At 37.9% G+C, this 24,274-nt stretch overlaps 1 protein-coding gene across 2 annotated transcripts in view; it reads left to right on the top strand.

The window, feature by feature from the left end:
* The window catches only part of prkg1b (protein kinase cGMP-dependent 1b), a 174,395-nt gene that overhangs the window by 51,521 nt on the left and 98,600 nt on the right, over positions 1-24,274 (top strand). For both annotated transcript variants that reach the window (XM_030156607.1, XM_030156606.1), the window contains exon 3: positions 5,745-5,858. In XM_030156607.1, the coding sequence (XP_030012467.1) occupies positions 5,745-5,858 (114 nt within the window). The remainder of the gene's footprint in view (positions 1-5,744; positions 5,859-24,274) is intronic.

Below are 24,274 nucleotides of genomic sequence, written 5' to 3'. Positions count from 1 at the left end.
ACATCCAGTATTGGTCTTAATACACTATATTTCTTGTGTTTTTTTAGAATAGGGCAATAGTTATCTGTATAATTATAAACTTACATATACCTTATCAGTACTTCACTACAGGGGCTGTTGTTTAACTTTACATTTATTCCCCTCTCGTTCTATGTCAAAGTGTTCACTTATAGAGTTTAACTTTAATTAAGGTCTGTTTGATGTTTTAGCTTCGGGAGTGTAGTGAAATCAGTATGCAACAGGCTCGACTCAATCCAGACCTCAGTAGACTGCTTTAAATCCTAAACTTTCATACTCTTAAAAACAAAGAATGTGAACCAAAACAGAGCTTTAAAACAAAAATGAGATTAAAATACTGAAATATTGCATACGGTTGAGCTGCGGTGAAGATTCATTGTTGGTAATAATAAATAATAATAATAATGGATTAGATTTATATAGTGCTTTTTTGGTCACTCAAAGCGCTTTACATTATTAACCCATTATTCATTCGCTCTCACATTCTCCCTCTGGTGGTGGTAAACTACGCCTGTGGCCACAGTTGCCCTGGGGCAGACTGACAGAAGCGTAGCTGCCAATTCGCGTCTGACCACCACCAAACATTCACACGCATACATACACCGGTGTGAGTGGCACTGGAGGCAAGGAGGGTGAAGTGTCTTGCCCAAGAACACAATGGACTGACAAGGACAGAGCGGGATTCGAACTGCCAACCCTTTGGTTATTGGACGACCCACTCTACTATCTGAGCCATGGCCTCCCCAGGTGATAAGCCACCTTTAGTGATTTCTTTCATACTATATAATCATTTTATTACTTGTTAACATAAAATATTGATCACAGCAGTATTTAATGGCACCAAGATGTCCATGAATATTATTACTACTCATTGAAACAGCTTTACAGCTCTGCCACCTGTTGTAAATGATAAGGTATTTGATAGCAACAAGCTTTTGATAATTAACAATTAGTCATTTGCATCTCCTTTTGAAGGCTAAATATGTAAATTAGGTGTAGATTGTTATTTTGGTCTCCAGCTGTTTCTCTTTTAACACTGAAAACGGAGAGCGGGGTGTTACATGCAGGCTCCGACACACAAAAAAAGGCTGTTAAACAAGGGTGGTGAAGTAGATGCAAAGATGGCAACACGTTTTAAGAGCTTTAACATTTTCTCTTAGAGGCTGAGCGTTAATGGAATTCGTAGACCAACAGGACGCAGTTCGTGGTTCAATGAGGTGTAAAGAGCTCTGAATACAGAGGAAAATGAGTCCTGAGAAATGGCCGGTTAAGGTGGGCTTGTTTTAAAAGCAGTTCCTGACCCTCACTAACAAGATAAAGTGTCAAAATGTTTCCTCAGAGGATTACTTGCCAGCTCTTATCATTTTGCCGTATTTCATCAGTCTACTGGAGATGACTTAAGCTGTTTTCTTTGGGCTCTGGCTCTGTGTGGATCACAGTTACAGTCTGGAATGTAGTTTCCAGGAAAACATACATCCTAGATGAAGCCTGTCTAAACACAGTGGCACAAAAGGAAGGGCCTCAGATGTTGTTTAAAATGAATCTAAAGGATCTGCTTCCTTAATGGGTTATTTTAATCCCCACTGCCTTACTGATCTGTCAGTTGGTTTGTCTATAACTTTTGTCCAAGCTAATACTGATCAACCCTTAGTGGATGAATTGCTACAGTATGAACTTTGGTGTATTGGTTATGGTCCCCAGAGGATGACCCTCTGACCTTTGTACTTACCATTAGTGAGTTAATGGTTTTACTTATCTTGAAAATACCTCTATATGTATAACGATGAATGACTGATCACTGACTTTTGCTCCCAGTCTGCTCTTACTGTCACTGACTGCGCAAAATAGTCTGTTTTTGTCATTAGTCTGAAAAATACAGTATCCTCGATGAACTATGTACATGGCTATTGAAAATGATAATTCTATGAATCTTCCTGTTTACAAGAATGCAGTCATGAATCTGATCAGCAATACCCCACAAAGTCATCTATCACATTAAATATGGGAAACCTTAGACCAGTGTTTTTCAACCTTGGGGTCGTCTGGAATTCAAATGGGGTCACCTGAAATTGCTAGTAATTGATAAAAACAAGCCCCCAAAAATTTACTAAAAAAATATATATATATGATGAGTTGAAAGAGACAATCCCAATACATAAAAGACATGACAAACTGTGAAGCTGAAACTGAAGCACTGTGGTACTGTTTATCTTTCAAATGGTCATTGTGGTCAGTTTCAGATGCTGCAGCTCTTTCATAATTCTTAGTTTGAGTTCTTGTTTGTTCAGTATTAATTGTCAGCCTTGTAAATCCAAGCTGGACTGACTGTACATATCCTGACCAAGGAAAATCAAATTCTCACTTTGTCCAGTAATCTACACCTGGCTTTTCTGCCTCTGTCCATTTTGATATGCATTATATAGACTAAGTGTCATCTAAAATTAATGTTTATTTGCAACATAGTATAGCAAACTATTACATGATCAAAAACAAATTAATTTTAGCAAAAAAAGTCTCAATTTTGAATGTCTAGGGTCACTAAAGTTTTGTGATGTTAAAATGGGGTCACAAGAAAAAAAGTCTGGGAACCACTGCCTTAGACAGCTTCACCTTAGTATTAAATGCATCGTTAAGAGTATTACTTTTTACACTAAGGTGAAATGGCCATTTTTGGCATACTAATTAATGAGCTCTTATTGGCCACAGACAGGAAAAATGCTTTTGCCTTTGCCTCCCTTATGGCCCGTTAAAGAATATCTCCAGAGTGGAAATCTCCTAACCCACCAAAAGCATCTGTTTGGCTTAGCAATTTGATGTTTTTCCTAAAATTAGAAAAAATAAAGTATTTCACCAGAGGATCAATTGGAAAGTTTCTAAGTTATGGGACCCCTTAATTTTGTAATTTGATAGGCTCACCACCCTCCTGTAGCATCATATACCCTGTAAGCTAGAAATAATGCGTGGTAGTGTCCCTTGTTTAATTTACCTATAACATGATTTATATTATTGTGTGCCCACCCCACCTCCCCTTATTTATTTATTTATTTATTTAACTTACCTATCTATCTATCTATCTATCTATCTATCTATCTATCTATCTATCTATCTATCTATCTATCTATCTATCTATCTATCTATCTATCTATCTATCTATCTATCTATCTATCTATTGTTTTTTTTTTTCATGTTTAGGGGTAGTTTGTATGTATGTATGTGGGAAGGGTGGGAAAGAGGGGATTTGGTTTGTTAAACTAAGAAAAACAATTCAAGACACTGTATCTAAAATGCATCATATATTGTTTTTCTTTCTTGAATAAAAAAAAAAAAAATAGAAACATGGGAAATATTCGGGAACAACTTGTGCCATTTTGTTTCTTTAAGCCAAAATATAATTTTTTCAGTTTTCCGCCGATTACAGACTTGTTCAGCCATGCAGACACAGCCTCCCTCTTTGATTCCTTCAACCATCTTCCTAAAAAGTTTGGTGTATTCATTTTTGTGCACATCCAAAAACAGTTGATAACCAAGTCTGTCTCCATGCTTAAAAGTAGGTGTGTTTTCCTCCCGACCAGAAATGGGAGTTTTACATATCTACCCCCAGACTGGGAAGCTGTTGGTTTGTAAACAATAGACTGTGTGTCATAGACTGCAGCTAAAAACCCCAAATGAGACGTACACTGGATGCACTGTATACATACATATGCAAAGCTGAACAATGACCACATATCCTACATCATTTGGAAAGTGTGCCATTCATAAAAGAATTCACAATAGCAAAATAAGCAAATAATGGAACTACACTGTATATGTCACATACATCCGATGTGAAATATTGTGTTTTGAATAATAGTGGAAAATTACAGCGCATGTAGCTATATTCACTGTCAGTGTCTTCTCAGTGGAATACAACACCTCTAATCTCAGCAACTGCACTGATTGTTAGTGAATTTGGTGCAGATACACTGTATGGACAGAAGTATTGGGACACATCACATCTACAGCTGGTAGAAGATTCATATTGATTTGAAATATTATCAGGATAAAATTTTTTATGTCATTTGTGAATAATTATCACAATAAGTGTCAAACCAATATTTCTGTATTCCTAAATAGGAGTTAAAGAAACCAGACTGTCACATGTGGATTAAAGTGATTATTTTTGGTCAGAATTTGACTTGTATTTCAGAAATCTATGGGTAGAGCAATTAAAAGCATTAAAATGATTTTAAAAATATATAAAATAAGTAAAAACTAACCTTGAAGCATGTTGTAAGTATTGTAGATGACAATGTAAACATAATTTACCCTGAAGATGGAAAAAAAATCCAATGTGTCCCAATACTTTTGTCCATATAGTGCAGGAGTAGGCAACCTGTGGCTCCAGGGCCACATATGGCTGTTGGGCCCTTTCCCAGTGGCTCAATGTGGCTATGTCAAAAACCATAAGGAAATGTATAGCACTTTATTTATGTATGTATGTATTTATGTATGTATGTATTTATTTATTTATTTATACACATTTTACTATTATTGTCGCAACCATAAAGTGATTCTGATGTTATGCAGTTGTAAAAATGTAGATTATACTCCAAATGAATTTTAAAAAATAGTAGTAGTTGTAGTAGTAGTGAAAGTAGATTACTTTTTAATTTTATGGCACTGAAGGTATTCATCTGTATTCTTCATTGCAAAGAAAGCCTTCACATACCAGTTGATTTTTTAATGAAAATAATGACAAATATCACTGTTTTCCTTAGTTCTGTAATTTCTTTGTGGTTCTGTAAATGCACTCAATCTTTGATGTATTCTCCACACATTCTGTACAAACTATTCCTAAAGAGTTTCTTAAACAGTTACCAATTTGAGGAAAGATATAAGGGTATCTTTTGGCTCCAGACAGTTTCGTTTTTCTATTTCTGCCCTAAAATGGCTCTTTAGATTGCAAAGGTTGCCAAACTATGATACAGTGTATCCATGGTCTGTAAATGATTCCTTCTTATTATTTTAGGTCATTTCTCAACTTCTTCTTTTCTTATACTATCAGCTCAAATTTCCATTTTTTCATTCATTCATTTTCTGAACCCGCTTTTTCCTCACTAGGGTCACGGGGGTCGCTTGGAGCCTGTCCCAGCTACATATATTTTTAATTTTCTGATTAATTTTCTGACATTATGCGCTGTAGCTCTGTCAGTAATTGTATGTTGTACTTTTTATTGAGTTATATGAAAGAATGCTTAACTAAAACAGTGGTGACATATATATTGTAAAACTATTTTATGTGTGCGCTCTGGTAACAGACACATATTTTCACATGTTTTGATTTAGCAGTCCCTACGTAAAGCAGCGCCATGCTGTGTTACATGAGCTATGGAGTCTTAAGCTTTAAGTAGATTTTTCTCATGTTGGTAGTGCTGCAATTCTATTTAACAGAGCCATGCACAGCCTTGGGAGGAGGCCAGTAGCCCTTGGAGACTCCACACAGCAATATAATCTTATTTTTTTTTTCTAGACCAGTGAGTCAAGAATACTCTGGCTGGGCGCCACTAAAAATGAAGCAGAACCCCACAGACACCTATCATCCACTCCATTTCATCACCAAAATTTTGTTTGCTGCACGTATTGAAAATAGCAGAAAGATTTGCACACTTGCGTAATCAGGTGGAAAAATAAAATGAGCCATTTGCATTATGCCTAATAGTGCACCTGTATTTCTCTGCATGTTTCAGATGGGAAGGTGGAGGTGACGAAGGAGAGCCTGAAGCTTTGCACCATGGGGCCGGGGAAGGTGTTTGGAGAGCTGGCTATTCTCTACAACTGCACCAGGACCGCGACTGTCAAAAGTGAGTCTCTGCAGACACTTGGAAAAACACCCCAAGCCTCTTTTAACTGTCTGCATGTTCAGCTGCTAAAAATTCAATGCCTCTCTTAAAGATATTCATAGTCGCATACAAACACACACAATCAGCTGCCTTGATGTGGAGGATTTTTCTGTTATTCCTCTCATGTCGACGCAAACAGAGACATCTCACAGTCACTGTATGGGAGCGTGGAACACAGTGATAGCATTGTTTCTCGGTCATGATCAAACACCGCCCATCACCAGACTGCAACACTTTGAGCTAAGTGTTTATTTAGACTCCTACAGAGGAATGGAAAGTTTACCACTTGTATTTATGTGTCAGCTCCAGCTATGAAGGATGCACAGCGGGTGAATAGGTTGTCTATCAGGCTGGCAATTTGAATAGTCAGCCTTAATCGAGTGGAGGGAGAAGAGGCTGGGAAGGAAGGGGACAGATGGTGGACCACGCACATTTGAGGACTAGTGTGTTATAAGAGAGTGTGTCAAGATGAAAAATGTGTTTATGTGAAGGAAGGAAATATCTGGATGTGTGTTTTTTGGATGGAATATGAAACTGTTAAAAGGTGAGATGAAATGAAACAAGGTCTGGAGGGTAAACACAGATTAAACTGAGTACATTTATATAGGTTAGGTTTTATTTTGGGACATTTTCCAGCGCTACATAACATATCATTTAGCAGCATTTTACAATAACCCTACACCCTTAAAAAGTACATGTAAATGTGGTTATTAATTATATTATAATCACTGTACAGATCATTCATAAGCTGTCATAACACAGTGCATCTTAGCAGCATTCATACCTGTCAGCTTCATCTGATATGTATTATTAGGGACTAGAATTGGACTACCATCAGCATATCTTAATTCTCAGATAGTTTAATTTGGCGTATCAAATAGCGTAACGGATCCATTCACTAAAATGCTGGCTATCTCTCTCTCTCTCTCTCTCTCTCTCTCTCTCTCTCTCTCTCTCTTTCTTTTCTCTTTACAATTACATTCATACTTGTCAGCTTCATCTGATATCATTAAGAAGTTAATAGAATTTAATCACTGGCAGAATGTCTTAATAGTTTCACTTGGCATATCAAATTAATATGCACTAAAGCTATGGAAATATTGTGCTTTACACTTTACAGTAAGGGTCTAGTGAAAGGTTTAACTTTCAGACTGAATTAAAGAGTGCAAACTATCAAGCTCAGAGATTTAAAAGCATGACTTTATTCTCGTTCTGAGTCTAGGAACCGACACAGTGTATGAAAGAGGATGAGATGGATGGTTTAGTGTCTGAACATCCAGGTGTAGATGTGTGACAGGACTAGTTCGGGGACATCCTTACACAGGTCTGTTTGAGGCTTTGAGGGGGTTAGTTTGGCTCTTTGTTCTGGTTTTACCACCCAATAATAACAATAAAAAAGGGAACTGGGGCCCTGAAGTGCTCTTAAACCTACCAGATTTTCCTGAAAAAAAGGCAATTCTGCAGCCTGTGTTGTTTTGTCACTGTGGTGTTTTTAGTACCTTTTTTCCAAAAAAATAACTGATGAAAGCAGTAGTTTTAGGAGGCAAATTGCTGCCCATGTGAGAGTCCAGTGGTTCGGAATAGAGCGATAGAACGACTTTCATTTTCAGTATCCTCCTGAGACCCAGCAATGCATTATTGTCTTCTGTAGTGGACAAGAGTTTCACAGCTTTACTAAAAAAATAGGACCAATGGCCCTGTGGCTTACCAGCCAAATTAAAAGCTTTGGGAAATGTATCCAGATGCCATTTATTGTCACCCAGTTATGTGTATTTATTATATTACAGAAATAGCCCATGTTTTGGTCATATTCCAATCAGATTTGTAAAAAATTCAAATTCCAACTTGATATCATTGATACTTACTGATTTATTGGATCAGTCCACTTCCTATCTGTTATAGTGGGAACATTTGTCAAAGTGGCACCAAATCCAGAATCAGATCCAGATCGAAATAATTTCAATACCTTGTGTTGACATCATCATACAGAAGCTGTATACCAAGTTTGAAGTCAATCAGAACTGTAGTTTTGGAGAAAAAGACAATTGAAATTTTTCCCCCATAAGAGCATATGTTAAATTTTCTGTAAGGTCCCAGATCCAGAAGAAGATCCTGATCAGCATGTGGACATTATGTTTTGGTCATCTCCCCATCAGGGCTGGACTGTAGAAATTTACACTTGATATCATTTATATTTACTGAGTTATTGCATCGATCCACTTCCCATTGCTTATAATGGGGAAATTTTTCAGAGTCGCACCAAATCCAGAATCAGATCCAGATCCAAATAATTTCACTAACTTTTGTTGACATCATCATAAAGAAGCTGTATACCAAGTTTGAAGTCAATCGAAGTTGTAGTTTTGGAGAAGAAGACGATTTAAATTTTTGTAACGGATGACAGACGACGACAGATGATGACGGACGCCACATGATGACAATAGCTTACGGCCAGTCGGCCGGTAAGCTAAAGAAAAAAAAGTCCACTTAAAAAGACATTACACTACCAGTCAAAAGTTTGGACTGACCTGTTTTTTCTATATTTTCATGACTATTTACATTGTACATTCTTACTGAAGGCATCAAAACTATGAATGAACACACTCAAAGCATATTTTTTATTTTAGATTCTTCAAAACAGACACATTTTACTGTTATTACTGCTTTGCACATTCTTGTCATTCTCTCGATGAGCTTCATGATGTAGTCACCTGAAATGTTTTCCAACAGTCTTGAAGGAGTTCCAAGTGATGCTGAGCACTTGTTGTCCATCTGTGATCCATCTCATGTCATTTAAATAAAAAAGTGAGTCCAAACTTTAGACTGGTAGTTAAGGATGTCCGATAATATCGGCCCACCGATATTATCGGCCCGATATTGGCATAAAAATGTAATATCGGTGAATATTGGTATCGGTTTTTTTGCCTATCATTAAAACCGATAAAATAATGCCTTGATCTCACCGGCATTTACCGACGTGTAAATTAAGCAGTTTGTAGCTGAAAGAAATGTGCAGTTTTCAAAATTGTACAGTAGAGTTGCCACACTGTAATAGACTCATGGAGGGAGGGAGAGAAAATAAATAAATATGGCATTTTTTCCACAACTTAAGTTGAAGCATGTATTCTTTGCACAGACAGTGTTTACATTTTGAAAGCCTTGTTGCATTTGAGAATGCATCCAATAGAGCATCACAATAAAATTAGGCATGATGTGTTAATTCCATGACAGGAGATGTGTGATGTTACCTAAAATTAGTTTAATATCCCACATATATCGGCAGCGATATCGGTAGATATCAGTAGATATCAGTAGATATCGGAATCAGAAATTAAGCGTTGGACAATATCGGCATATCGGTTTTTGGCAAAAAAGCCAATATTGGACATCCCTACTGGTAGTGTATATATGTATATATAAAAAAAACAAAAAAAAAAACAAAACAAAAAAAAACTGTTGCATCATGCTGTTTCCAATTAAGACAATTATTTAATGTAAAATGGCAAAAGTTTTTGCTTACTGGGTCTCAGGAGGATATAATCTGACTGAAGGAAGTGGAAGTGGATTGAACATCGCTGATTAGAGGTGGTAACATAATGTTTACTTCAAATTTCAAAAAAGTACAATTTTTTGTCTTAAACATAAAAGTGGGAAGGCTTAAAAAGATAATCAAACAGGAAGTGGTGAGCTCAACTGCCTTCACCTATAAAACATAGATTTTGCCCCATTTGTCAATGTTTATGTACATTATCACCAGCTTTGATGCATTTCATTACAAATGAGTCGTAGGATTCTATTTACACCACCAACATTTTTCACTGTTTAGTGTCACTTTAACAGAATAGACAGATAATGAGTGGTCGTGGCAGCTTGACATTGCTAAATAGTGAACCTGGAATGATGTTGGATATTGGGAATGGAGGTAATTACTGTCCACTATTTGTAAAATAAACAGATTCATCATGCTTTTCATGCTGGTTGACATGTAGTAGGGAGTACTCTGCAGTGATGTGATAGTGGTTCATTTGACAGCACTGAAAAATAACTAAATGATTATAATTGAGCTGGACTCAGACTCTCGGTGCGAACACTTACATCAGAAGGGGACATTGATTGACAGTCTGCAGTCTGCATGACAATGAAAGTGTTACCTGTGATGTTCACTGCTTTACACAGACTCTACCATCCTGAAAGTGGCTTGTTTTTGACTATATAGAGCTTGTTGATATTTCTCCACGTGGGATTGAAATGTGCTCGTGACCCTGAAATTTCTAAAGGCCAGAAGAGCGTCTCAGGGGATCTGAGGGTGAAGGTAAAGGTGAATGAGGTGAAGTGTAGGGAAAACAGAGGTTGATTGTGATGGCAGTAAAGTTGCATGCACTTTCCTGACCCTTTTCAAGTCCCATGATCCCCTCACCAATGACCAGCCAACCTGACAGAACTCCCGGCACTGTTGCTATGGCAACGCACACCTACAGGGATATGAGCCTTTTCTTATGGGATAAAGTATTCCCATTCCCACGGCCGAACGAGCGAGAGCGCCTGTCTTATACTTTCTTCTGTCTGCAATAAGCCCAGCAGGACATCCCTCCCCCTGGCGTCAGTAGATGTGTACGTCACCACCTCAATAAAATCTCCCCGTGGAACAAATGATGTAATTGTCTACACGGACAGAAGTGTGTTTACAGGCTAACAGGGTCACTGGCACTGTCTCTGTGGGTGGTGGAATCTGTTTTAATGTTCCTATCTACACAAGAACATAGCAAAGGAATTCAGCAGCGTGTACAGTGTGTATGTCTAACTAAGTCTAGAGCAAAGATTTGCAAGAGGATAAATTAAATGAAACAAGCTGAAGTGATATGAAACGGCCTGTTTCAGCTCCAATCAAATCGGCTAATGGTGACGCCTGCAACTGATCTTGTCAAGTCAGTGTCTGGTTTAAGAATGTAGTAATGTATGGTTTTCTTAGCACAGGGGTGTCAAACTCATTTTAGTTCAGGGGCCACATACAACCTGAGCCGGACCAGTAAAATAATGTAAATAGTAGGATAAGAGCTTAGAAATAATGTCAACTCTAAAGTTTTCTGTATGTTTTTGAGTGAAAAAGTAAAATTCAGTATTTAAAACGTTTACACCTACGAACTGTATGTGAACGTAACATGAAAAAACATGAACAACCTGAAAATTCTTAAGAAAAATAAGTGTAATTTTAACAATATTACACCTCAGTTTATCATTTATACATGTGCATCACAACTTACAGATCACAGTGGATCTACAAATACACAAAACATTTGATAATAGGCAGAAAATTGTTAAAATACTACATACTTCTCTTAAGACATTTCAGGTTGTTCATATTTTTTGTGAAAAGCCAGTCTGTAAATGTAAACGTTTTTGTGTAATTTTACTTTTTTGACACTAAAACAAAAAGAAAAAAATAGCTCTTTTTCATTATTTATAGGTTATTATGATAGTATTTTACTGGTCTGACCCACTTTAGATTGAACATCCTTGATTGTTAATACCTTCAGTGTAATTTTTGCATTTCACAAATTCATGCCATGGGCCGGATTGGACCCTTTGGCAGGCCAGATTTGGCCCCTGGGCCGCATGTTTGACACCTGTGTCTTAGCATTTATGGGCTTAAGCAAACCTCGCCATGATGTGGCTCTTCTGGTGAAATCTAGTTTCCATTAGGCATACATTACCATGTGCTGTTGTTTATATGATGCATTGACGCATCTGATGTTTGTTCAGTTATTTTTGATGATTTTGTTTTTTCCAAGTTTTTGGTAGAAAAAGCAACAAAAACAAAACCCTTAACTTTGGTACTAGCATTTACCCAGAATAGGGCTGGCTTTTTCGCTAGAACATCATGCAGTAGTGTTTTGACGTTGAATCACCATCCATGATCTGAACAATGTATGGATGTTAATGGATGTTATGAAAAGGAACCTTTCAAAACACTAAAGGACATACATCATAATACATAATAAAGATGCATAATAAAAAGATTTTTCACAAACAAGAGAATGGAGAATAAATGTAATCCATACAATAAGAGCAGGAGGAGGTACAAAGTAGATTATGTTAGAGATGTACATGAATAATTGATCAATAGTTGATTATTCAGAACAGTAATCATACTCAACGTCTTTTCTTGTTGTTTAATATATTTTGCTTCATAGAAATGCAGCACTAATGCCTACGGCACTGTTGGTTACATGGAATAATTGTGGCTCATCCAGTACTTGGTTATTTATTAATTTTTTTTTAAACTTCATTTTCATTTGGTTTTGCTCATACAAATATACAAGACATTTTACATACGTTTACATATCTAATCATACATCCCCATATGGCACACATGAACAAAAAAGGATATCTGCAGTAGATATTGATTACAAATGAAATGAAACATGAATGACAAAAAAATAAATAAATAAAAACAACACATGTATACAACCACTTCTGAATGCTTATTGCATTAAAAGCTTAATCATGGGACTCCATCTATTTGTAAACATCTCTCCCTGAATTCTAAATACATATGTAATTTGCTCCATCTGATAGATTTCCTCACTTTCTCAATCCAAATGTTATATGTGGGAGGTTCAGCTTTCAACCACTTGATAGTGATGCATTTAATGGCTGCCGTTAGTAAAATTCATAAGAAGTATTTTTGGTTATTTCCCTCTAAACTCTCTGGGATCACACCTAAAATAACAAACTTTAAATCTTTAAAAAATGTTTGGTTGAAAACTGTGTTCACAGCTGAAAATATATCATCCAAGAAAGGTCTGATCTGAGGACCATTCCAAAATATGTGGGTATGGTTCCCTAAGTGAGCCCCACAATTTGGTATTTATTCATTTAAAAAAACAATTAGAATTATTTCAGTTTGGGTGGAGGGCACGTGTTAATGAAGACATTACACTTAATCAATTAATTGACTTAGATTAGCTTGATTATTTGAAAGGTAAAAACATTTGGCGATACAGCATTGTCGTTTCTGGAGGCCTTAGGCTGTGGTCTGGTGGCTTTTTGTTGATGTTGTTATTTGAATAAAAATTACATCTGTGACAGCTGCATTATTTCCCATTGATTACCTGGACTATAGCAGCCTGATTCATTCTGTCAGAGTTCCATCGACAAAGCATCTACTTAAAGCAGACATACTGCAGACCAGATTTCAGAATCCACACCAGCTTCTTAGAGAGTTACAGGGTTTCGTCAGGGGTCATCCTTTTGTCAGTTATCATTTCTTCAGCTGCAGCAAAACAACACAATAACAAACCCTGCCGCAGAGGCGTAAATCATGCATCTCTACCTGATGAAAAATTTTACTTCTAGTCGAGCAGTTTAATTTGACGTGTGGAACACAGCAGGACGATATGTTCTCTGTAATGTTAATTTACATTGCTAGGTCTCCCCAGTCATATGCATAAGTAATTACACGTTGGCAGAATTTAGATGATGAGCCTGTTAATGTGAACTCAGAGGAGCTCATCCATGAAAGTGTGCAGCTCCCATCTCATCTGCACACTGAATTACAAAGGTATCTCACAATATAACGACATTATTGCTGACGGCGGTAATGAAGAGATTACTTGAGTTTGTTTGCAATTAGGAAAATAAAACACAGAAACAATTAAGAGTTGTTGTAGTGTGTGATGACTCATCTGGGGAAATTGTAGCTGGGATGTAAACACGCTGATTTGACCAGAAAAAACAGAAGGCTTCAATCTAGAGATTAAATTTAACATGTTTTTTTTTTTTTTTTTTTTTTTTTTTTTTTTATTAATTGGCTCCAAAGTAAAATAAGTTTAAAGTCTTTGTCTTTCAACAGAGACTTCAACTTTTCCAAACTTCATCTGAGTTTTAAATGCGTCATTATGTCCTCTCTTTCTTTAAGGCATCATTTGGCTTCTGTTAGTTTCAGCAGCTGTATATTCACAGAGAATGATTTTGGTAATTTATCACAGTAAGAATCCTGCCTCTTGCCTTTCCAGATCAATCTGTGCTGCATCATGTTACAAAGAAAATGACTCTTACAACAATAAAAGACATAATGATAAAGATTATCAATCATGTTCGCACCTTCTAATGATTTTTATACAATAATGGAATGAATGGGAACCAGTGATCAATGGGAAAGAAGAAAAACACAATTTCAAAAAGTTTTTGAATTGGAAAAAGAAAAAAATATACAAAACTAATTTATGTAGCCATGAAAAAACAAAAGCTTAACAATATATACTGATCAGCCATAACATTATGACAACCAACAGGAGAAGTACTATTAATGGTAAATGGACTGCTAACCTATATAGTGCATTTTCTACACCTTCATGGTGCCCAAAGTGCTTTACAAAGCCTCACATTCACCCATTCACACACACACTCATACACCAGTGGGCGCCTGGTGCCATACAAAGCACTACCAGGCCCTACTGGGAGCCATTTAGGGTTCAGTGTCTTGCCCAAGGACACTTCAACATGTGGACAGACGGAGCTAGGATTTGAACCACCTTCGTTCATTGGATGACCTGCTCTACCAGCTGAGCCACAGCCACCCCTGAAGTGCTGTTAGTGTTGATCATGTCATTACAATGGCACTTGTCAGAGGGTGTGATTTATTAGGCAGCAAGTGAACATCTCACCCCTTGGCCCTCCCCCTTATGTGAGAGGGTAGGGGTGTTCTGATTCTCAATGAGTTGGAGGGGAAGGGCTAAGGGGGCTAAGGGGGTGGGCTGTTTGGCCCTTGAAACAGAGATTTTTCAGGACCACACTACAAACAGAGGGGTATGACAAATCTCCCATAATTCTGTTCAAGTCATTTGCAAGATGGAGGTAAACACAGCAATGAAGTGCAGCAGTGACAAAAGAAGCACACAAATGTAAGTATTTTCTTCGTAAACAACTTAATCATTTGATCGTTTAATGTCATTTCAGTGTGTTATAGATCGCATTTTTAGGATTTGCAGTTGATAGCTGCAAAAAGATGCCAAAGCCCATGCAACAGAGATTGTTCCAGCGGCTGACTGCATGGGGAATTCTTTCAGGAACAAAGTTATCGCATCTGTTAATAGCGGTGTCGACGACTGCTGATGACATAACAGGTCTGAAAGGGTCGTCCCATTTCATAGGGGAATGTTTCAACCCCTGCCCGTTGCATCGCAGTTTCAAGGGGTAGTGTCAAGTGCAAGGGTCAAGGGGGAGGGGTAACGTGGAGGGCCAAGGGGTGAGTTGGGATTGGGCCGTAGTCTTTGAAGTCGATTTGTTAGAAACAGCAAAATGAGCAAGAATAGTGATCTGAGTAAGTTTAAGAAGGGAGAAATGGGCTCTATGCACAGCCACACTACTTCCTGAACTTCAGGCAGCTCCTTTTTTTTCCTGTCTTTCCTTATTGGACACACTGATTAATCCAGATGTGCCTGACCACAGTAGTCACAACAAGAAGTAGCAGGCACACCTGGATTAATCAGTGTGTCCAATAAGGAAAGACAGGAAATAAAGGAGCTGCTTAAAATTCAGGAGGTAGTAGGACTGTGCATAAAGCCCATTAGGATGGTCAAATCACCGGGTGAGAGCATTTCCTGATCTTGTTGGACAGTCCTAAAGTAAAGTGGTTAGTAACTCCCAAAAATATCTAAAGAACAACAACCGGACTCAGAGACTAAATGTTTATTTGCTGCCTAATATATCTGCACCCAGTGAAAGGCACCATTGTACTGAAATAATCAATATTATTACCACTTTTCTTGTCAGTAGTCAGAATGTTATGGCTGATCCGTAAAATTTTGCAAGTTGTCTAGGTTTTTTCAACTGAATTAGGACCATTTTGCACCGCTAAATCCAAAAATGACATCTGTTTTTCTCAATCAGGTCAGGTTTTTTTGTTAATTTGATTTTGGAAAATTTGATCTTCTCACAAAATTGATTACATTTTTGTGACTTTATCAATTGATTTTTTATATAGTTCTCACCCAAAATAGGTTTTAAGAGAAAAAAAATCATTTTCTAACAGGATTCCTGTTAGGTACAATGGTGTATTCACCGCAGATGTAGCAGAATGCGTCAGACTTATTTTTGCAAGATCTTCTAGTCAAAGCCATTTCATTCACCTGTAATATTAAAAAAAACATTAATCATAAATTGGCAAAAGTAAAATCTTCAGAACTCGTTTATTGCAAGAAATATGAAAGAATTTTGTATCGTATGATGTCGATTTGTTAGAAACAGCAAAATGAGCCCATAAATGTAAGCAAAAATGTTAAAGAGCCAATATGTAGCATATTTCAGAAAGTTGACCTGATTCAGCAAAATTAATGTGATTTTGGATTCAGCACACCAAAATTATCCTAAATCAGCTCAAAAAACTTAAACAATAAAATTGTTGTTGACCAGTGTTATCTACCAGATTATATTGTTTGGCAAAATGTGGTGACAAAAACAAAAACTGATTCAATTGATTGATTTTATTGCTGGCGATGGACACCACTGCATGCAACTCATCCAAAGTATGTAGGAACTGGCTTGATTTTTGTTAATTTTTGCATTTACATGACTCCAAATTTCTTGTGGGCAATTCATTTTCGTTCAGTCCTCCTACTCATCTTCATCTGAAATGTCTCCTGTTAAGTCAATTTCTTTCTATATGCGTGCAACAGTACTAAATAACAATAATCAATATGTTTTGTTAAGCTTCAGGGTATGGGATTATTTATGGGTAGAGTTGTGGCCACAGTGGGCATCTACGCTGCCTGTCTTTGCAGTTTAAGAGGAGTTTACATACAGCCTGAGAGAAGAAGCAACCTTGGTTAGTAGAGGTTGCCCTGTGATCAAATCCATGTTGTCTCATTTTTACAAGACATCAAAAGGGAAATATTGGCTGAAAGACAAAAGAGAGGGAATAAAGGAAGGAGAGATTAAAAAAAAGAGTGATAAATACAGTACAGCAGTGACCACAAATGTATTGCCTTTAAACTGACACCATATAAAGGCAGTCTCTGGAAAAGGCTTTCATATAGCATCACTGTGTCATATTTTGTGACACATAACAGCAACATGATTTCATTAGTCCTCAGGCAGCAAAATATCAAGGAGGAAGCAGGCCAGTCATGATTATTACATAATCACACTATGCTAATTATTAGTGCTAAGGGCAATTATTTTGTATAATTGGAAAACCTCATTCCTTCATTTACCTGTTGAAAAACAGCTGGATCAAATGACAGAGACGTCAAGTTTCCATCATTATATCCACATTGTTTTCCGCTGTTTGAAATTTGAATTCATTTTGTTTCTGACGCCTTCGACTCAAGGCGTTTCTATTGTGTCATTATCAGTAATTTGTGTTTATATTTCAGTGAAAGGCTTTACATAATTAAGTTAAGCCGAATCTGCCCTGTGCAATTTTCATTTATGAAGAACGGAAATGCTGCTTTTACGTATGGACTCTAATGTTAAACGCCAACGTGTGTCTCTTCTCCTTCATTAGACGTATTGTACAAGTCTGGGCATAAATAAACTATTGTTAGGCTTCTACACTACCATGCAAATGAAAATGAAGAGGAAAATCACATTGTTTATGGCAATTATTTGTAAAATTTCATTAATGTAAAAGCTCTGAGAGTATGTCACACCTGTAAATATTAGGTTGACCAATAGTGTATTTTAAAGTAAAATATACAGTATAAAATATAGAATAGAACTTTATTGTCATTGTTACAATACAATGAAAAACAAGTTAACAGCATTTTTCTCAGCCCTCACAATAAAAAAAGATCAAATATAGTGAAAATCCAATAAATTATAGTACAATTCTATAACATATACTGTATATGGACACATTAAGGAGATTCAGGTGTTTCACTGGCTGGAGAACAAAATGATGATGCTAAATACCATTATATAGTTTTATATTGCTTTAAATATCATTGAAATTGTTTTACAAAATCCTTTGTTGTTACTCAACATTATCACTCTTTGTCATGATAATTGTTTTAAATATTGTAACTATAGATTTCTGAAATATTTTTCCCATTCTGACCATAAATTGTCATCTTGAAAGGGTCATATTTTGCTAAACCCACTCTTATTAGTCTTTGGTACATTTATTTAGTGCATTTGGACCCTAATAGTTCAAAAAGTTTGAATTTGAACCCTCCAGGTGCTGCAGAGCTATCTTTATATTCATTTTGGCAAAAATTGAGTGGATTTCTACAACTTGTTTTAATTCCTTCTTAATTTGTTATGTCTATAACTAGTTACGTCACAACATTTGTACATATAAGGTCAAGACTTCTGACGAACATTTCTCAGAGTATGACATAATTGTTTATCAGCAGCAGTGGCTGTAGTCCATACTGAAAATATGCCCAAATTCGAGCCGATTACCTAAAATGTTCAGTTGTTGATTGAATGGGACAGAGCAGCACAGTCAACAACCTGGAAGGGGTGGGGCGTGAAGTGGCTCATTTGCATTTAAAGGGCCAGTGCTCAAAATGACCTTTCTGGTGTCATTACTCAGGGGCCGTTTACATGGCGTAGGATTCAGTCGACTCTGGGAAGATTTCATCGCGGATTAGCCTTCTGTTAACATGGAAACGGTGCCTAGAGTGCCTGAATCCAGAAACTTTTGATACCAGGGTCCAGGGTGGAATGTTATCGATACGCTCCGCATTTCAGCTCCGTGTTAACGCGAATCGGAGCGTTCTGGGGTAAAATATGACGTCACCGCATGCGCGCGCAGCCAAGAACCGCCAGTTAACCCACTCCAGGCCAGTTGGTGGCAGTAATGCACCTCCAAGCTGGTTTGCCAGCCTCTATGACACAATAAAGCTGCAGAAAAAGAAGGAACAACCACAACAACAATGGCCGGTTTCAGAACAACATACGTGCTGCTAACTGTGCTCAGCTCGTCTGTCCAGACAAAGAAGTCCTGCATCTTTGTACGACCACTCGCCATTGTTGTTTGTAAATAGTGTTGTCTGCCTCTTCTTCTTCTTCTTCTTCTCCTCATTTAAAGGCTGTCTAAACCGGAAATCGTTTGTGCGCAGGTGCGTGTTTTACCACCACTGTTTCACTACAGCTCTACATCGCCAGCTGCTGGTCTGGCATGGCCACTACAGCGTATTCAGCCGTCCTCGCGGACTCATGTTAACGCAGATCATTATCATAGCGGCTTCGTCTTAATGCGGAATGATTTTATAACGCAAAGGAGAAATCTTTGCGGAGTGTTGTCGTGTAAACGTACCCTCAGAAATAGGGTTGAAGATGGACCTGTGGAGTTATCAATGAAGAATTCAGACCCAATCATAGCATTTACAGTTTATGTAGACCACAGGGAAATGTTTTAAAATGCATAATTCCATTTAAAAAGCAAAATATCACTCCTTTAAATCACAAATTTCTTCAACTCTAACTCACACTTAAATGATTTGACATTTATTGTGATAATTATTGACCACTGACATAATGGTTTTTATCATGATATTTCATATCAACCGGAATGGTCCTATCATCTGTAGGTCTGATGTGCCCCAGTATTTTTATCCCTTTATTGTAATAGTTTGGAGCAGGGGAAGTTGACAGGTGATGAATCACCTGGTATCTTCTTTGGCAGAGTTACCCCTTGCAACTCCGTTTCAAGGGGTAGGAGTTGAAATATTCCCCTATGAAATGAGACAACCCTTCAAGACCTGTTTCGTCATCAGCAACAACTATGTTTGGGAAAGAACTCCCCATGCTGTTAGCAGCTGTAACCGTCTCTGTTGCATGGGCTTTTGGCATCTTTTTGCGACAATCAAACGCAAACCGCAGAAATGCAATCTATAGCACATTGAAACAGCATTAAACAGATGATCAAATGATTAAGTTATTTACAAAGAAAATGCTTACATTTGTGTGTTTCTTTCGTCACACTGCTGCACTTTTTTGCTGTGTTTACCTCCATCTTACTGATGATTCAAAAAGAATTATGGGAGGTTTCTCATACCCCTTCGTTTGTAATGTGGTCCTGAAAATTCTCCAGCCCTCACCCTCATCGAGAATTGGGACACCCCTCCCCCTTCACGTGAACATGTAAGGAGGGGTAGGGGGAGGGGGAGGGGGCAAGAGGTAAATTAGGATTGGGCCTGAGTGACTGTTGAGCTAAACGTCTAAGTTGAAGTAATGAATATATTATGTAGGACAGGCATTAATATAAGCATTCTGCTTCTGCCTGTGCCTTTTCAGTCACTAACCTGTTGGTAATGTTTGTACTGTTGACACTGGTTGTATTATGTGATGACCAAATAAAGAATTTCATCATCATTATCAAAATATCTAAATATACAGATCTGTGTCACTGAACATCAAAGTTAAAGCAAGTCAGTATCAATCAGTCTTTATTTATATAGCACTTTTCATACATTAAGAGTGTAGCACAAAGTGCTTTACATATAAGTTTAAAAATCAGTACCACCCCCACCCACCCATCCAACCGCTCAAACACATACACGCACGCACACCCACAAGCACACGCACACCCACAAGCACATACATACTTAAAAAAAAACTAACTGAGCATGAGAGGACCAGAAAGTAAAAGTAAAAGAGTAAAAGGGTAAAAGAGGAGGCGCTGTCTCAGGGAGCCATCCGCACCAGAAGGCCGCCGACCCCGCCAACCAGGCGCCAGCGACACAGCACCACATCCCAACCAGTGGGAGAGGGCCAACTGTCATCGCATCGCGGTGGCAGAGACCCCAACCCACCAGAAAGGAGCAGACCCCAGTGAAAGAAGGTGCCACAGCCACCAGAGTCCACAGCCCCCCCCCCCCCCCCGGCATGGAGGGCTCCCTCTGATGAAACAATACAGTAGGTCTGAAGACCATCAAACCAACCATAAAATTGAGGTGATTCTCTGTTTTAAGCTTTTAACTCTTATTTTCCTTCAAAACCCCTATTCACAGGTGTTAATTTGGAAAAAACCCTAACCTTCACCCTAACCCTAACCCTTTGACCACGAAATAGGACAAATAAATGTGCAGCTTAACCAAAAGAAGTGCAAAACACTGCAAATCACAGAGATGTTGACTGGTTTATCACAGGACATGGCAGATCCACATGGGATAAGATCACATACAAACTCTGGAATCATTACAAACTACCAGGGCTCCACAGGTAGTCATAGTCCTGCATGAATAGGGCTAAAGTTCCCAATATCAGATGTCAGTTACTATCAGAGCCAGGCTTCAATAGTCAGTAGTCTAACATGAGCAGAACATTTCCACTATTGCTCTATATTACAAAATGAAACAATATAAACACAATACCTTGGGTGCAGTAAAACACATGACCTTATTGTGTCGAATATATTCTCCCGGTGTTGCAGTGATGCTATCAATGGGTAAAATCAGGTTTTACTACGAGCAACACCTTGAAACTCTGGTTTCAGAGGAGACGAGAATGTGAAAAGGGCTTTCTTGTGTCAAGTTGATAACCATTCTGTTCTTGACCTTTTTGCACCACTATTACCATCATAATACTTTAGATTCTGAATGACCACAAGAGGCTCTTATCAGGGAAGTGGAAACGTAGGTCACTCTATGAGTGAACATAAAACCTAGATCACTATTTTTCCAGGATACAATATCATAGCAGAATGTAGCATGAGATGTATATAGGTGATGTGATTCCAAAATGTAAAAAAAAAGAATTGATTAACATGTTGTTCAGCCAAGTGATATGGAAAGTGTCTGGAGTTCTCATATTGTTTTGGTCCAATCCTCTTGAATAGAGTGAGGTCAGTGCCAGTCAGCACTAACATAATCAGTAAGACGGATTATCTGTGTGCTCCATCTTAATGATAGTGATGGAAAAAACAGTTACAGACGTCATTACAGAAACTCCGCTGAGCTCAGGATTCACATGAATGCGTTGATATATATCATGATGATAATGCTTAAATATAATACTCTCATAATTTGTTCTTAGCAGCATCAGGCACTGCTGTTTGAGACTTACCAGAGCATCCAGAACATTTAAAGGCTCAGACAAGGTGGGGGCAGCTCGCATTTGAATAGAAATCCTATTTAGTTGTAGCCATCAAGCATATTGATGGTTTGTTGCCAGCAGCAGGCGCAGGCATGCACAAACACAGGCACATTTCACACATATTTCCCACTGTCTTTCATTTTCTGTCACTCACTTTCTCATCTACACAAGCAAAAAGAAAAGTCCTACAGCATATTCCACGCTGACACATACTACTTACTTTCATCACTATCAGTGTTTAAAACACACTGTTCATTCTTTACAATTTTTATGGTTCCCTGGACTTTTGACAGTAGCAGTTAATTAAAGTATCTGCACAGAAAACACAAGTAAGGTCTTAAATTGTGTGGAAACCAAGCCAGGGATAAAAAGTTGCCAAAGTTGTGTTTTTCTGGTCAATCTGAAGTTAATAACAGGTAGCTGTGTCTGTATTTTTTGGAACGCAGAATGACTGTCAAAGCTAGTGGTTAACACTAACAGCACAGATTTTCAAGGTACTCTAATGATTTCCTATGGGTGTGTTGAGATATTACATCACCACTACATAGAATAATACCAATAAACTGAAAAGTGCTGTAATTTCCTCGATGTAATGCATAAATGTATTAAGTTCTACGGGGCTATACATAAAGATTACATACCGTTCATCAGATAGTCATTTCCAATTAACATCTCTCTCCTTGTGATCCTCATATACTCCATCTCTCCAAGCTAATGCATACTTGAGATAAAAAAATGAAGCTTAATTACTACGAAGGCAGATATTCATTTTCTGTGGATGGCCTCTATCCAAGCCACGACAGAATCTGTCTTTTTAGATTAAAACCTCTGTTTTCAAAATGCGGTTCACGCTGACTAATAGTACTTTGGGCCATGAGCCATTGACTCATGAAAATGGAATTCTTAACGTCTTACCGCTGGGGTGTTTAGAAACTGTTTATTTCCCCTCATGATAATTGTTTTCTGTGACCATGAACTTCATGCTGAATATTAGGACCTTTCAAAAAGCACACTCAAATCTATAAAAGTGTCTGTCCTTGCTGATGTGAAGTGCTAAAAACTACAGAAGCATCACTATATTCATGCAGATGCACACCTGTGTATTTTGTGCTTTTAGTAAAATATCCTAAAAAAAAAAAAAAAAAAAAGACCTCAGAGTGGAGGACTAATGTGGGCATCGGTATTCATGCACACATTAATAATAATACAGCACTAACGGCACTTGATACAGGGTATCACAAGGAGAAAATTAAGCCACAAAAACACTTGGCCCCTGTTACAGTGATAGCTCCGCTGTATAAAATCTGTGCTTTCCGCTGGGAGTGAGCAAACAGTCGTCTCCCTAATCAGTCTGAGAGGAAAAAGTGTGTGTGTGTGTGTGCGTGTGTGTGTGTGTGTGTGTGTGTGTGTGTGCGTGTGCGTGTGTGTGTAGTAGACTACATCTGCTCAGTCTCAGGAATCACCCCGTCTACAGTGAGCGAATCGTGTTTTGGCAGAAAGAGATAAGTTACAGGTTTGACTCCTTGGAGAACCAGGCACGGAGTTAAACATTGTGACTCGTGCATAAGCCAGAGAATGGCAGCTTTAGCAGAGCGCTGTGTTTAAATCATACATCATGTTTCTTGTAAGGCTGTCATTGTGCCTCTGTCTTCTGGGTCATCTTCATGTGTGTATATGTGGTCTCTTCAATTATTGCGTTCCGCCTGTTGCTGTCTGGTAATATCCATGCTTCATAAATGCTACAGTGTGTTGTAATACAACCAAATGCACAGTAATCGCTCAACAGTGTGCAGTTTGTGCACTTTTGCTAGTAACATTACCTTCAGCCTTTCTCTGACCCTGCTCTGTGTTTCCACAGCAAAGCCATCAGAACCTTGTCCTGGCTATTTTTTTTATTTTTTTTTCACTCTGGATTGCAGCTTTCATGTGGGATCTCGTCCGAAATTATAACGAACCCAAGCTTTTAGCCCCGTGATCAGAGCAAAACAAAAGGATTTTCTAAAATGCATTATCAGTATGGATAAAGTCAAGTGGATGGATAAAAGCACCTTCTGTGCATAAAATCATCGCTTCTGTGCATTCTGAAAACCAGGATGAGTACTTTCAATTTGCTTGTCAAATGTGGCACTCTTCTTCCAAATCCAAGAACTAAGTGCATCTCTGATATTTCCGCTCTGCAGATATTTTCATAACAGTGACAGTGGAACGCTGTGTCAAATGTCACATTGGAGAGCCCTGATATACACCAATCAGCCATAACATTTTGACCACAGACAGGTAAAGTGGTATTAATTTGGATGATCTCATCACAATGGGACCTGTCAGTGGCTGGA

Source organism: Sphaeramia orbicularis, chromosome 15 (assembly GCF_902148855.1).
Source record: "Sphaeramia orbicularis chromosome 15, fSphaOr1.1, whole genome shotgun sequence".
Lineage (NCBI taxonomy): Eukaryota > Metazoa > Chordata > Actinopteri > Kurtiformes > Apogonidae > Sphaeramia > Sphaeramia orbicularis.
The sequence above is the reverse complement of the archived record's forward strand: the minus strand, read 5'-3'. Positions and strand labels throughout refer to the sequence as shown.